At 42.4% G+C, this 16,850-nt stretch overlaps 1 protein-coding gene across 5 annotated transcripts in view; it reads right to left on the minus strand.

Moving 5' to 3' along the window:
• sugct (succinyl-CoA:glutarate-CoA transferase) overlaps positions 1-16,850 on the minus strand; it is a 596,483-nt gene that overhangs the window by 339,145 nt on the left and 240,488 nt on the right. For all 5 annotated transcript variants that reach the window (XM_078540132.1, XM_078540128.1, XM_078540131.1 and 2 more), the window contains exons 10-11: positions 14,476-14,547; positions 10,146-10,243 (exon numbers count right to left, since the gene is read on the minus strand). In XM_078540132.1, the coding sequence (XP_078396258.1) occupies positions 10,146-10,243; positions 14,476-14,547 (170 nt within the window). The remainder of the gene's footprint in view (positions 1-10,145; positions 10,244-14,475; positions 14,548-16,850) is intronic.

The following is a 16,850-nucleotide window of genomic DNA, read 5'->3' on the forward strand; positions in this document are numbered from 1 at the left end:
GTCCATTCACACTGCCGAACACGCCCGACACCAGCAGGCAGGGGAAATTCCGGCCATTGGGCAGAATTTTGCCCTTGGTGAGTGAACGGGCCCCACCGGCTCGGAGGCGGGCGGACAGCCGACCCCCGCCACCATTTTGAGTGGGCGGGCCAATTAAGGCCCGCCCAGCGGCCTGCCCGACAGGAAGCGCTATGCGCTTCCTGTGCAGGGGGGGAGGGAATCCCCAGCTGTCAAAGTTCGCTCTTTCGCGCATGCACGCGGAAGAGCGCACTGCTCCCTGAGACAAAGTGCTGTCTCAGGGAGATTACTGACAGTGTACAAAAGTTAAAAAATAGAGAAATAAAAATATTATTAACATGTCCCCCTCATGTGACAATGTCACATGAGATGGGACATGTTAATAAATATCACATTACATTTATTAAAGTTTTTAAAAAGGAACATGAAACCTCATCCCACCAGTGGATAAGGTTTCATGTATTTATCAGAAGCCCGCTGGGGCTCCTGGCCTGCCCGCCAGCCTTAAGGTTGGACAGGCAGGGCCTTTGATTACTTTAATTACCCTGTCAATGGCCTCAATTGGCCATTGACAGGTCGGCAGGCGGACAGCTGGTTTCGCTGTCCGCCCACCTTCCTGAAAATTTAAAGGGACTGGGATGACGTCGGGGATTCCTCCCGACGTCATCCCGCATCATTTTCCCAACGGCAAGCGGGCCCCGCCCCCAAATCGCCAACAGGAAAATTCTGGCCATTGTTTCTATTCAAATAATCATCCAATGCCCTCTTGATTGCCTCGATTGAACCTGCCTCCACTTCACTGCATTCCAGACTCGAACCACTCACTGAGTGAAAAAGTTTTTTCTCACATCACATTTGCTTCTTTTGCAAATCACCTTAAATCTGTGCCCCCTCATCCTCGATCCTTTAACAAGCAGGAACAGTTTCCCCATATCTACTCTATCCAGCCCCCTCATGATTTTGAACACCTCTATCAAATCTCCTCTTAGCCTTCTTCTCTCCAAGGAGAACAGTTCCAATCTCTACAATCTATCTTCATAACTCAATTTTCTCATGCCTGGAACCATTCTTGTGAGCCTCTTCTGCACTCTCTCCAATGCATTCACATCCTTCCTATAGTGTTGTGCTCTGAACTGTACATAATACTCCAGCTGAGATCTAACTAGTGTCTTACATAACCTCCTTGCTCTGGTACCCTGTTCCTCTATCAATAAAGCCCAGGATACTGTATGCTTTATTAACTGCTCTCTCCGCCTGTCCTGCCACCTTCAATGATCTGTGCACATACACACCCAGGTCCCTCTGCTCCTGCACCCCCTTATTTTAGATTGTCTCTCCGTGTTCTTCCTACCAAAATGCATCACCTCACACTTCTCCACATTGAACTTCATCTGCCACCTATTTGTCCACTCCACCAATTTGTCCTTGTCATTTTGAAGTTCTACACTGTCCTCCTCACAGTTTATAATGCTTCCAAGTTTCGTATCATCCACAAACTTTGAAATTGTCTCTGGCACACCAAGATAAAGAGAGATAAAATTAGATCCAGAAACTCAGAAACAAAGAGCCTGATAGAGAAACAATGAAAAAGGAAGATTTAATCCTGCACTCCATTTATTCTCTCCCCTAGTGCTGATGCTGTGAAGTTGATACTGCAACAGAGCAGACATGGCAGTAAACATCACAGCAGGCTAGTGTTTCAAGATCTGCTTAGATAAGACAAAAATAAAATCACTGCCAAGCTGTCAGTTACTTCCAATTTCATTCGGAGAAGTCATTTTCCATAGGGTTACAATTTTTTCCTAATCACATTGCTATCTTTGTCTAGACAAGTTCAGGCACAGAGGAAACTACTGTTCAATTGTGAACATAGAAAAAACCCAGAAATATTTCAGAACCTTTATTTTTTCAGTGTTGTCCACATTTAACTTTCCCAAGAAAAATAATGACCAATGAGCCAGTGATTCAGGCCAAAATATAATTTAAAGTGGTGTTAACACGAGAGGCTTAAAATTAACAATTTTGCACTTGCTTTAAAATGGCTCATTAGTTGCCAGAACTGTACCACTGCCAACAAGGGGAGGTGAAGCCCATTAAATCTTAAGGATCACAGTTCCATCTACTGACATTTTAGTTAAAAACAACCAGCCCATCTGCTCTTATCCAGAAATCTTTGTGAAATGCAGAATAATTATTAATATAATGAGACCAGTTGAGGTTTAGGCAATATCACTACCATTATTCCTTGTTTGTATCCCCAGCCATGTAGTCAGTATATCTGTAAACTATTCATCCGAATTTAATCTAATTGTTTATATTCAACATATCTTCAAAATTAAATATTCTTGCACAGAAAAGTACAGTTACCGCTCAAGGACCGTAAATTATTGCGCTATTCTTTTGCTCTGGCAACTGCTGTAATTGCTGGGGTGGGTCAGGCAGGATGAGTGTTTTTTCATATTAAGCAATCTAATAGGGAATATAAACTGACACTCAAATTCATTAAAAAAATACATTTCAATTCTTTTTCTGGGAAGAAATAAAAAGATTCCAAAGGTTTTACATCTTGAACTGGCTCCATTTTACAATGGAGTAGCTATGAAAAGGGGATGCCACATGTAATGTTAACCTGTGCTCTTTCATTTCAAACATTGACTTAACCAGCTGCATTTTCAAATTTTATTGTGTAGCCTTAAAATTTGATGGATAACAATAGAACATGTTTCAATCCACTGAAATTTGGTATGCAAATAATAATTTCTCAAACAATTACATTTAATTTGGAGTCAATTATTCAATGCTGAGTTTAACAATGCAAAAAGGGGTCAGTGACAAGGGAGTGGTTAATATTTTGTTAGCAGTTTAATTTATTTATTTCCTGTATAAAGCCAGTGCCCTCATACTATACCTAAAGTGAGCTGACAAATACTTCCCTCTCTTCCCAGGACTTCTTAATGGTTTTAACATTTAATGACCCTCTACAATATTGACAGAAAGCATGGCACACACATCTTTAAAAACATCTTATCTGTGGATTTTTTATCCAACAGAGATAAAAGTTTAAGTGTGTTGTTCTGACCTGGCATTATTCACAGAATACTGCAAATGTTCTGTAGCCCCAGAGATTTCTGCCAACTGCACTTTACAGGATAGCAGGCAGGATTAAAGGCACCTCAGAATCAGTGGCCAATGACAGCCCAGAAGCAGAAGTAGTAAAGCAATAGCTGTTATGAGATTTCAGATTTCATAACTGTAATGTTTATTTAAATCTACAAGTTTGAACTGGGTGATTATCAGGGTGTTCTCAATGCTGCTGTTAAATTGACACTTTAGAAACAACTGGCCAAGCTGCATGATTTTCCTTGGATTTGTACCTATTTTATTGTTAGCCAAGATATTTTAACTTGTTCAAAAAGATGGATGCAGCATTTTCCTTGGCCATTGTCCATGTACAAGTCATTCCTTATGTGGGCAGATAACCTATGTTAGTAGCCCTGAAAACTTGCAAACCTCATACTGTGAATCTAAGTAGCCAAAGCAATTCCAGAGGTCTAGTTTCTTCGAAAATCTGCTTGATCTGCTCTGCCAAATCCAGCATGTACCATGACTGATGCAGACTTGAACAGGAGACAAGTAAGGTTCCAAAGTCCTCCATCCATTGCCCAATTTAGCAAACGCTGACTAGGTTTCTAGATTACCTTACCCTTTGCTGAGGAACTTTAAGATTTTGAAAGCCCCTAATGGTCCTTTTGTCAATGAGCCTCTCAACACTATTAAATTCACTATTAAAAGGGATTAGGTAAGTGGTCCTTTCTTTTACTATGGTTGATAAATGAATACCGAATGGATAGGAAGTGTCATGGCGGAGGTGATGGGCCATGTAGTTGATGGATATAAATGTTGGGCATCAAGGATGGTAAAGTATAAACAAAGGGGTTATGCAGATTAGAATTACGATGATTCAAAGGTCCATCAGGTGCTCCTAGTAAGTAGTGGTGCTTGCAGTGAGTACTGGTCAGGAAACTGTGTATCTACAGTTCCTGATTTTCTGTTAACTGGACTGAAAATCAGCGGCTGTAAACCTGCAATAACCTGTGCACTCTGCACAAAGTCAATCAAACTTTATAATCTTAAATGCTTCCATATATAGTTTTCCAGCTGTTGACTACATAAATTTTTTTTTATTCGTTCATGGGATGTGGGCATCGCTGGCTAGGCCAACATTTATTGCCATTCTTTAATTGCCCTTGTTCAAAAGGCATTTAAAAGTCAGCCACATTGCTGTGGGTCTGGAGTCACATGTAAGCCCAGACCAGGTAAGGATGGCAGATTTCCTTCCCTAAAGGACATTAATGGTATTAGGGGTATAGAAAGAAAGGAAAAATAATATATTTATACAACTCTTTTCACAACTTCACAACATCACATCCAATGAAATACTACTGAAGTGCAGTCACTATTGTGAGCAGGCAGATGAAATCTCAACTTATGTCTCACCAGAAGGCAGCAACTCTCACAATGCAGGAGTCCCTCAGTACTGCACTTCAATATCCGCCTAGATTACATGCTTTAGTCTCTGGAAACGGGCTTGAACTCAAGGCCATCTGGCTGAGAAGTGAGAATGCTATCATCAAGCTCAGCAGAAAGGTGCCAGTCACAGAGAGGGTGCGGAAGATATTCACTAAGGTCGTGACAGCGGAGATGCATTAATATGAGGCATTACTGGGTAAACTGTGGCTCTTATCATTAGAACAAAGTAGGTTAAAAAGAGATATGATGGAGATGTTCAAATTTCTGTGAGCTTTTGATGAGGTAAATCAGGAAAATCTATATCTGCTGTTCAGTGACTCAGTAATTATAAGACGTAAATTTAACAGCATCAGCAAAAAAACTAGGGGAGACATTAGGAGGAAATTCTTTATGACCTAGTTCCTAAAACATGGGATGCCAGAATAGAAAATGGTAGAAGAAGAATCAGTAATAGTTTTTAAAAGGGACATGGATGGATATTTGAAAAAGAAAAAAAATTAAGTGACTAGGGGAAGGAGATAGAAACACAGGTTTAAACTTAGTGTTTCCTGAAGCTGATGAAACTGTGCTTGTGTTCTTGTGGCCAATCCTGGATGATCCACAATTTCTTCCAGTTAAATATTGAGAGGAACGACGCCATTGTCCTTGGCCCCCGGCACTGGCTCAGTGCATCTGCCAACAATGCCACCACCTCCCAGCCCCTGTCTCAGGTTGATTCAGACTATTCACAATCTCTGGTCTCACTTGTTCGAGTTGACGATATTCTTTCCTGCACAAAGAGCACCTACTCTCCACTGCATAACATCTCCTATCCCTGTCCCATCTCAACCCATCTGTTATCTCTGGCCTCAGGTATTCCAATTCTCTTCTGGCCAACCTGGCATCCTCCACCCTCCATCAACTTCACTTCATCCAATACTCTGCCATCCTTATCCTAGCTCACACCATCCCATTAATCCCATAGTGCTGGAGTACATTGTTTCATGGTCACCCAATACCTCAAATTTAAAAATCTCATCCTCATGCCCAACTCACTCCACAGCACCACCTCTCACTTTTCTGTAACCTCTTGCAACTCTACAACACTTTGAGAACTCTACGTTGCTCCAAGGCTTGCCTCCTGTGCATCCCTCACTTCCACCATTGGTGGCTGTGGCTTCAATTGTCAAGGCCCAAAGTTCTAGGATTTCCTCATTCAACCTCATCAGCTCTCTCTCCTCCTTTAAGACCCTCCTTGAAACCTAACTCATTAGCCAAGCTTTTAGTCACCCCTCCAAGTATCTCCCCCTTTGGGTCAGCGTCAATTTTTGCCTAATTATCTTGTGAAGTGCCCTGTGACTTTTTTCGATGTCAATGGTGCAAGTTATTGCTGTTGTGTTCTCAATTTGATACCACATGGGGTTTAAGTCCAGTGTAATGTCAAATATGTTTTGAATGGCTTTGTAAACCTATCTGCCCTAAACTTAAATATTGAGATAGCAGCAATTCTCTCCTTTTAAATGTTTAAACAGCTAACTGGGAGAAACATTGGCCAAGTACAGGTCGTGTATCCTTTATCTGAAATCCTTGGGGCTGAGAGCGTTTCACTATTCAGATATTTTCCTTTTTTGGATGTTCCGTATATACAGTATACCTACATTACAATAGCCTAAGCCTAGGCTAGCTATAGTCTACAAATATTAGGTTGTTCCTCCATTTGCCAACCTTCACACACCCTACCTCTTACCTGTTACACTTATGTTCAGTTTTGGATTTATTCGGTTTTTGGATGTACAGATAAAGGGTATTCAACTGTATGTGGAACTCCCTCCAAAGCAAGATGGTTACAGTCCCAGCCTGACTCAAGCTTCAACAATAGCCACTGGTCATGAAGCATTCTCAAGACTGGTAACTACAGTATAAAACTTGCCTTTAGTATTTGCAGTACCCTACTTAGGGCAGCAGCTCTTACTGGAGTTTAAATAGGGTGGCCCTAATGAAGCTTATTATGTGACCACTTAATTTTTGAGGAAGATACAGTGGTGGACTTCATGTCCGTTAATTATGAAGATAAGGCCTTGGTGGGTTGGCTTACTATGTTCTCTTTGTTTAGTGGTTAATGCATAGGTTTGTTGCCAGCGAATTAAGTTATGTGATATGGAGCATCTGTGAATTTATTTTTATTTAATACTTCTTTACATTTGTTCTTGGGTGTCACTGGCAAGGCAGTATTTATTGCCCCAAGGGCATTAACAGTCAACTACACAGTATGGGATTGGAATTACATGTAGAGCCACACCATTTAAAGTGCCAGTTAGTGCACAGTTGTGTTTTTATGACAATTTGGCAACTTTCCTAATCTGGTGCCAGCCCACAAATTAGTTTTCTTACAGCAGTGGAGTTTTTATGAACTTGGTAGCACTAGTACCACAACTACTAGGATACAGTGCTCACTCTAACCTATTAGTTTACTGAACCAAAAGGCAAACATAGTGCCCATATTTTAGGTATTATGGGTGCCCCTTAGAGGTCCAAAATGGCACGTGCATACACACAGTTGCACTGTTCGGCATATTGGTGAGAGTCTTAGCGCGTGCGTGCACAGTGAGCTTGTGCCAGAAGTATCAGGGTTGACAGATCATGTTGCCAATCAGCATGTGATGGTGATTTGAAGCTTGGGAACTTAACGCTCCAGCTAACGCCCTCACTTAATCACACATGCTGAACATGCATTTAGCATCAGGGAGGACTCTCCACCAATGCTAAATTTGCAGGGATCATCAATTATTCCGATTGAGTTCTATGATTGTAGAAACGCTTGGTGCTTTCCAGAGTTCTTTCAAGTTGCTAAAGTCTGCAGGGAGAGATGTGGCAGGCTCTGAAGCATTTCACCAAGCTGCTGGGGGAGGGTGGAGGAGTTGGGAGGCTGGGGGTGGGGGTGGGGGTGGGGGTGGGGGGTTGGGGAGGCAGCAGGTGGTGGTAAAAGAGTTCTGAGCAGGAAGCCATATCTTGTCAGCATATTCAGGGAGCAATTCTCCCACCCAAACCTCAGCAAAAAAAAATACATCAGACATCTGTGTTTTGGTAAGGAAGTCCTCATCGAAATCTGCCAGCTGCTGTTGTCACAACTGAACCTCTTGGAGGGTGAGGATCACATTACCAATAGCTTTGAAGATCATCATGGCCATCAGCTTTTATACTTTTGGCTCCATCCAGGTTGCAGTTAGAGATATTTGCAACATCTCACAATTTATTGTCCATTTTTGTGTAAAGGAGGTGCTCTCTATTCAAAGACAGCTGGCTATATTTCATTCACTCATGCCAGAAAATAGCAAGCAGTGCTATCACCCAGCTTCATGAAGACTGCAAGCTTCGCCATGGTGCAGGGTGCCATTGACTGCAAGCATGTCACTTTGTGGGCACCATGTGTCAACTCAAAGATGTACTGATCTTCTTGTGTTTCGATTTCCACATTCCCATCTAACCCTGATAACTTTTGATTCCCTTGCCTAACAAGAATCTATCTACCTCTGCCTTAAAAACATTCAATGACCCTACCTCCACCACCTTCTGAGGCGGAGAATTCCAAAGTCACACAACCCTCAAAGAGAAACATTTTTTCCTCACCTTTATTCTAAAAGAGCAACCCCTAATTTTAAAACAATGCCCTCTAGCTCTCAACTCAGCCACAAGAGGAAACATCCTTTCGACATCCACCTTGTCAAGGCCGTTCAAGATCTTGTATACTTCAATCAAATCACTCCTCACTCTTCTAAACTCCAGTGGAAATAAGCCCAGTCTGTCCAACCTTTCCTCATAAGACAACCCACTCATTCCAGGTATCAATCTAGTAAACCTCCTTTAAACCAACCTCCAATGCATTTACATCCTTCCTTAAATAAGGAGACCAAAACTGCACACAGTATTCGAGGTGCGGTCTCACCAATGCCCTGTATAACTGAAACGTAACATCCTTACTTTTATGTTCAATCCCTCTCGTAATAAAGGATAGCATTCCATTAGCCTTCTTAATTATTTGCTGTACCTGCATATTAACTTTTTATGACTCATGTACTAGAACACCTAGGGCAGAATTTTACAGCAGCGGGATTTTACGTTCCCGCTGAAGTCAATGGGGATTATAATGGCTCACTGCATTTTACGGCCCCGTCCCCACCGAAACGGGGCCATAAAATTCTGCCCCTAGAGTCCTCTGTACCTCAGAATTATGCAGCCGTTCTCTATTTAAGTAATACTCTGCTTTTTTGTTCTTCCTGCCAAAGTGAACAACTTCACATTTTCCCACATTAAACTCCATTTGCCAGATCTTTGCCCCTCACTCAACCTATCTATATCCATCTGCAACCTCCTCATGGCCTCTTCACAACATACTTTCCTACCTATCTTTGTGTCATCTGCAAATATAGCTACCATGTCTTCACTCCCTTCATTTAAGTCATTGATGTAAATCGTAAAAAGTTGAGGCCCCAGTACAGACCCCTGTGGGACTCCACTTGTCACATCCTGCCAATCAGAAAAAGACTCATTAATGCATATTTTCTGCTAGCTAGCCAATCTTCTATCTATGCTAATATGTTATCCACTACATCATGAGCTTTTATTTTCTGTAATAATCTTTGATGTGGCACTTTATCAAATGCCTTCTGGAAATATCAAATACCTTCTGGAAATATGTGCTCTCCTCGCTCATCAACATGAAGACCTTGGCCATTTTACCTCCTGGACCGCATTTCAAATAGACCAGGCCCAACTCCTGCCTGAACCCATGTCAATGCAAGTCAGGCAAGCAGGACAGGGGGCTGTGCCTGGGAACCCACAAGTAAATGATGATGCAGGATAGGTGATCACTGTTGGCGAAGGAAGTCTAGGACCCCAAGGTTTCTTTGTGGAGCCTGGAGCAGCACTTGCAGTCCACCTGACCCACAAGGACATTTTTAAAATAAATAATCTACTTACCTAAGATAAAAGCAAAATACTGCAGATGCTGGAAATCTGAAACAAAAACAAAAATTGCTGGAAAAACTCAGCAGGCCTGACAGCGTCTGTGGAGAGAAAGACAGAGTTAACGTTTTGAGTCCGTATGACTCTTCTTCAGAACGTTAACTCTGTCTTTCTCTCCACAGATGCTGTCAGGCTTGCTGAGTTTTTCCAGTAATTTTTGTAATCTACTTACCTTTTCAGCCTTCCTCTGGGTTTGCTGTTCCTTCATCCCTGATGGTCCTGGCAAAGTCAATACACAGTTAGAAATGGGGCTGCTGAGAGTTCAAATATAGTAAGTGGTATCAAACCCCAACTTTTGAATTTCAGACAGGTTCTCGCCTGCCTGTCTGGTGCAAGGGCCTTGCTGGTTGGCCAGAACCTGCCTGTTAAAATAGCATGTGATGCAAGGCCAGCAATGATTAGCTAAGTAGTTGCTGCAAAGATAAAGATATTCATATTAAAGACGCCACAAGACTTTTATAAAGTACGAATAATATCTTACACTCATAACTGTTCCTGCAGTAAAAGTTGAAAGATCCAAGCCTTCCATAATAGGGCAGCTACTTCACTAGAATGTCTTTTACAACTCATAGCCTGTGTCTAATACCAGAACTAACCTTGCACATAGGATATCAATAAGTTCTCTTCTGTTCTGAACACGGAGCTTGTTTGTCTTGAATCTCGGCTCTTGACTCAGTGTAGGTAATGACAAGATCTGGAAAGCGACAGTAATGGTTAACTGACAAATGTGGATGAAGTTCAGTGCCATCTCCTTTAAATATAATAGCTATATTTTGAGATTAGACTACAAACCAAAGACTAATTATTACTTCTCAACAGCTTCAATAAAATACAACCAAACCTTTCGAGTCTCTTTGGAATAACCTTGCCTCTGGTGTAACACACCACTATGGTTTTCACCAACTCCAACCCATCCAAAGCTCCACTGCCCATAACCTGTATTTTATACCAAGTCCCATGCAGTTTACTTTTAGCAACTTAGTTTTCCCCCAATATCCTTGCCATCAAAGTCAAAATCCTCATACTCAACTGCAAAATCCTTCAGAGCCTCAACCCTCGCTACCTTTGCTAGATCAAGCTTGCACGTCCTATGGTCCAACAATTTTATCCTTCTATACATTCCCTCTACCTTAGTACCACTTTACATTCAGAGGTTTTCGCCATCTTGCCGCTAATCTCTGGAGCCATCCCAGTTCATCTTGGACTCATAAGGTCATGGATTCAAGCCTCACTCCAAAGACTTGAAAAATATAATCTTGGCTGATGCTTCAGTGCAAGATTGAAGGGATACTGCACTCTCAAAGTGTCCTCTTCTGGATAAGACACCTGATCCATAAGGCATGCAATTTTCAAGGGAAAACACATAGGAAAAGCAAGTACAGGTCTCATTAAAGCTCCAAATTGAATGGCAAGTTATGTTAATAATATTCCTGAGCTTTTTGCTGAGAATACGTTGAGTTTTATTCATCCACGCAAACTGCTGGAAGAATGGTACATTCCAGCCTTTGAGAGTTGGTCTCTTAAAGCTGTATTGTTTCTTGATTCAATTGATTCCTCAGTCACATTTTTACTGTAGCATTACTTGTGGCTTTTCTTTGGATTTTTGTTTTTCATTTTCTGCCCTTGGTTTCCAATCATAGTATTGCTGGCAAATAATAGTTTGCAAATTGCAGCAACTAAGTATCTGAGAAAGGCAATTCCTCCAGGTATTCTTCTTTCATCAAGTGACTTGGAAGAGAAAGCAGAGATATAGTGCCATGTCTGATTAAACAAAAGGCAATCCGCCCTTACTTGCCCTTACCTTCATTGAAACCTACAAAATACTTAAAGGGATAGGCAGGGTAGATGCAGGTAAATGCAGGTAAGATGTTTCCCCTGGTAGGGGAGTCTGGAACCAGGGACACAATTTCAAAATAAGGGGAAGCCACTTCGGACTGAGATGAGGGGAATTTATTTACTCAAGGGGTTGTGGATCTTTGGAACTCTCTATCCCTGAGGGCTGTGGAAGCTCAGTCATTGAGTATATTTAAAGTAGAGATGGACAGATTTCTAAATACCAATGACATAAAGGGATATGGGGATAGTGTGGGGAAAAGGCATTGGAGTGGCACTATCGTATTGAATGGTAGAGCAGACTCGATGGGCTGAATGGCCTACTCCTGTTCTTTCCTATGTTCTCCAGGAATTGGAGCTATAAACCTAGGCACAACTACCTATCTGCATCAGAGGAGAACTGCCTTTCCGACCTAGGTTTCACGAAGGGAACAAAGAAATAGTTATGGGCCTCCTCGAGTCAGGCCTACTGACATCAACCAAAGGGCTGGTTCAACGAAGATGATAGTAGTCTTGAATTCCCACATAGCTGATCACACCAAGGCACAGTCAGTGATGTCAATAAGATCAATCAGCCTAGGTCAGAAAGGCAGGTTTCCTGTGATGCAAATAGGTCACTGTGCCTAGGTTTATAGTTCCAATTCCTGAGGAACATTGGAAGAATCGCTTGCCGGGGGCTTATTTCATCACTTTGCTCATGGAAAGATGAAAGAAGCAGGAGAGGACACAGCACTTCTACCAGCTGACAGGTGCGACACTCCAATCTATAGTACAACAACTGAAGTGGCACCCATGTGGCTATCTTGGCCATACCATTAATCCCAATGGGCACAAGAACAAAAAGGTGTTTAATTCAATTAATGTGCAGATTGCCTGTGGTCATAAAATTTATCCAAATGATTTTTAAAATTCATTGATGGGATGTGGGCGTCGCTGGCTAGGCCGGCATTTATTGCCCACCTTTAATTGCCCTTGAGAAGATAGTGGTGAGTTGCCTTCTTGAACAGATGCAGTCCATGTAGTGTAGGTACACCCACAGTGTTGTTAGAGAGGGAGTTCCAGGATTTTGCCCCAGTGACAGTGAAGGAACGGCAATGTATTTCCAAGTCAGGATAGTGAGTGACTTGGAGAGAAACTTCCAGGTGATGGTGTTCCCATGTGTCTCCTGTCCTGTCCTTCTAGGTGGTAGCGGTCATGGGTTTGGAAGGTTCTGTCAAAGGAAGCTTTATGAGTTCCTGCAGTGCACCTTGTAGGTGGGTACACACTGCTGCCACCGTGCGTCGGTGATGGAGGGAGTGAATGTTTGTGGCTGGGGTGCCAATCAAACGGGCTGCTTTGTCCTGAACGGTGTCAAGCTTCTTGAGTGTTGTTGAAGCTGCACTCACCCAGACAAGTGGGGAGTATTCCGTCACACTCCTAACTTGTATCTTGTAGATGGTCGACAGGCTTTGGGGGGGTCAGGAGGTGAGTTACTCACCCCAGGATTCCCCTGATCTGATCTTGTAGCCACAGCATTTATATGGCTAGTCCAGTTTAGTTTCTGGTCGATGGCAACCCCTAGGATGTTGACAGGGGGGTTTCAGTGATGGTAATACCTTTGAATGTCATGGGGCGATGGTTAAATTCTGTCTTGTTGGATATGGTCATTGCCTGGCACTTTGGTGGCGTGAATATTACTTGCCCCTTGTCAACCCAAACCTGGATATTGTCCACATCTTGCTGCATTTGGACGTGGACTGCTTCAGTATCTGAGCAGTCGCGAATGGTGCTGAACAATGTGCAATTATCAGCGAACATCCCCACTTCTGGCCTTATGACAGAAGGAAGGTCATTGATGAAGCAGCTGAAGATGGTTGGGCCTAGGGCATTACCCTGAGGAACTCCTGCAGTGACGTCCTGGAACTGAGATGAATGACCTCCAACAACCATAACCATCTTCCTTTGTGCTGGGTATGACTCCAACCAGCGGAAGCTTGCCTCCTGATTCCCACTGACTTCAGTTTTGCTAGGACTCCTCGACGTCACACTCAGTCAAATGCTGCCTTGATGTCAAGGGCAGTCACTCGCATCTCACCTCTGAAGTTCAGCTCTTTTGTCCATGTTTGAAACAAGGCTGTAATGAGGTCAGGGGCTGAGCGGTCCTGGCAGAACACAAACTGAGTGTCAGTGAGCAAGTTATTGCTAAGCAAGTGCCGCTTGAAAGCAGTTGATGACCCCTCCATCACTTTGTTGATGATCAAGAGTAAACTGATGGGGTTTTTTTGTGTACAGGACATACTTGGGTAATTTTCCACATTGCCGGGTAGATGCCAGTGTTGTAGCTGTACTGGAACAGCTTGGCTAGGGGCCAAATAGAGGCCAATGAGTAGACCAGCTCACCTGTGGATCTTTAGGGTATTTTGCATTTCAACCTGGCCAAGCATGGAAGCTATTGTTAGCTTTTATTGCAGATTCAGGGTGCGTTCACGCTACAAGTTTAGTGCCAGTGCAAGGCAGATTTAGCCTTGAATTGACGTTAAGTTTGCAATGGTTGATTTTGACTTATCACAATCAGCGTCATCAAACTAGGAACAGCTTCAATAGGAAGGGTTTGGTTAATTTACTGACCCTTTTACATCGATGATTCTAGCACTACCACTTTTACAGGTGCCTGATGCTTTGTGGATGAAGCACCTGCATGTTTCAAGATAAGGTTTAAAATCAATCCTGTAGAGTGTAAATTAGGTGCGAATGCCTGAACTGACTCAAGTGAAATGGAATGAGATGTCTCCTCCAGAAGAGCTGCACTTCAGTTCTCTGTGTTTAGATTGAGCCCTGAACCATGATCCAGGCTGTATTTAGCAACTGAACTGTCAGCATGAACAGAAGTTACTTCACACTGACACATTTACAATGTGAATGCAACCTTGGATGCGATTTCTGTAACTTGAGACAGCAAATTTCCACTAGCAAACATTATTCTGACTGGTCAAGAGTGAGAAAGTGAACAATTTCTGACGACAGCTTTAACAGAGGACACAAACAGAAATAAACCATTGACTTTATAACTTATTCCCATTATGCACATGTAATTTCAAAGAAAATACAAGTTACCTTGCAAATAACTGAAAATTGTTGGTCATTTCCAGTCCCAACCACCAGGTAGCTGTCCTTTGTCTCAAAAGCCTGCAACGTATAAATTTAAAGAGGTCAATATTTACTTGCAGCTGAAGGCAGAGCTTCACAGCAGAGATTTTACAGCAAAGTTTATTTGCAGTCTATTTGAAGAGTTTCTATGAACAGCAATGAACAGAACACAGGACCAAAATTGCCGCAACTTCTTTCAATAAAAGCAAGGTGATTTCTCCATCAAAATACAGTGAGTTGAGGATATTTACATACAAAGTTATGTTTGTAAATTCAATCCCAGCCACTTACAGCTGTGAGGTATCCAGGCATGATAGACAGGGGAATTACTTAATCATCTACATTCAGGCTGGGAATAGTGGTGTCACTATATGCCCATGAAGTATCCAAACACTGGCGGTTTAGGATTAATTTGAGTGAGTACCACATAGCTCTCCATGATTATATGTTAATTGTACTACATTCAAATAGTGAGGGAGTCCCAAATATCACAAAATAAATGAATGTGTGCCAAAATATATATCTGGACAAGAAAATAACTGACTTAGCCAATATCAATATAACATTTTTACAGTGAGGAATACAGAATTTACATATGATTTCAACAATTTGCATAAGTTCACACCCTCCTGCAAAAATGTATGCAATGTCAAATCCTCCATCAGAAACATTTACAAACCCTGCATTGACTAAAACTTCAAATGGTCTGAGATTGGGCTACGCTTGTATTACATTGAATGAAAAGAAACTTAAAACAAAAGAGTAGCGTTGAGCAACTTTTGGTGAAATCAGGAAAATTCAAGTGAGATGCAGAATAAGCTGCAGAATCAAACAATACTCATGACTTAGATTTACCACTCATCTTGTTCTACTGCACTGCATAAATCCCTGACTCAGCAGGGACACTGCTAATTGCATGATAATATCCATGCTAAGTGCTGAAATTTTTTTCCCACTGCAAGGACTGGGATGTTGCTCTTCTCTCTTCTTGTTTTCAGGGCACAGTCCACGAGACTCCCTAGAGAAAGGGAATCCTGAAAATGTTAATCCAGGTGCAAGCCAATACGAGAAGTATCCATTGTCGGAGCAAATAGGACTGAGTGTGAAAAATTGAGATCCTGAGTTAGAACATTAAGGGTGAGCAGCTAAACAGTGCTCAATGTTTTCATGCCAAGAAGCCTCAGCTACAAAGAATTGATAAGTCATTGTTGCCAGGCACCCTGGAAGACTAAACAAGCTGAAATTCTTTCTAATTTGGCTCCTATATACTTGGAACTAAAATGCCAAAGCCAAACCCGCCATAGTGTACTGGCATCAGCCTCTGCCCCAGGGGCATAGTTCAAATACCAAACTGAAACAACATTGGCAGAGGCTCAATGCCAAGGGAAGTACAGTCAAAGGAATGCCATAGCGTTGTTTTCTTCAGACTGATGTTGGAACATTCAGTGGCGAGTCTCATTCCTGCAGTGTAGTAGATGATCCAGGACTAACCTTTGGATTAGAACCAAGGAACAAACAGAAAAATAGAGTGGAGTGATCATTTTGTGGGTAGAGAGGAATTGTCCACTCTGAGACAGCTTTCTTAACGCCCTAGCACAACTGTCATATGTTCCCTGGAGCAACATTGCTATGTGAGGTCTGGGAAATAAGGATCCTATTTGCGGGAGCTGAAAGGTAAGGCTTGACAATGGGACAGGCTCCCAAATTGGTAATCATGGACAATCATTTTGTCCTCTGCCCTACATTATGGGACTTCCTGTGAGAGAGTAATTAACTCCAATTCATGTTAAGACATGGTCCAAAACTTCCAGTCAGTGTCAGAACCGTTTTATTCGATACTGATCAGGCCGAAAAATATCCACTGGCCTGGATACATTGAAAAGGCTCCAACTTCCAATATGCGATGCAGAAGAACTCCCTCAGCACAGGAATTTATGCAGAGAGCAGCAAAGAGAATCAGCGCAGAAGCCACGACCCCTTTTTACAGCACTAGCTGCGACACGGTAAGTTTAAATGTCTAGTGTGAATGTCAATGAATGGGTGGTGGATGAATGTCAGTGAATGGGTGATGGAAGAATGTTAGTGAATGGGTGAGTGGATTAATGAATGAATGGGTAGGGTGGTAGGGTAGGTAGGTGGATGAGGTAAGTGGGTAGGGTGAGTAAGATAAGCGAATAGGTGGCAAATGGAAGGGGTGGTAGGTGGATAGGGTGACAGGTGGGTATGGAGGCATGGGAGTAGGGTGGCAGGTGGATGAATTGGCAGGTGAATAGGGTGGTAGGGTGACAGTTGGGTAGGGTGGTAGCCTGCCAAGTGGGTAGGATGGCAGGTGAGGGAGGTGG

The sequence above is a fragment of the Cetorhinus maximus genome, chromosome 4 (assembly GCF_964194155.1).
Source record: "Cetorhinus maximus chromosome 4, sCetMax3.hap1.1, whole genome shotgun sequence".
In the NCBI taxonomy this organism is placed as follows: domain Eukaryota; kingdom Metazoa; phylum Chordata; class Chondrichthyes; order Lamniformes; family Cetorhinidae; genus Cetorhinus; species Cetorhinus maximus.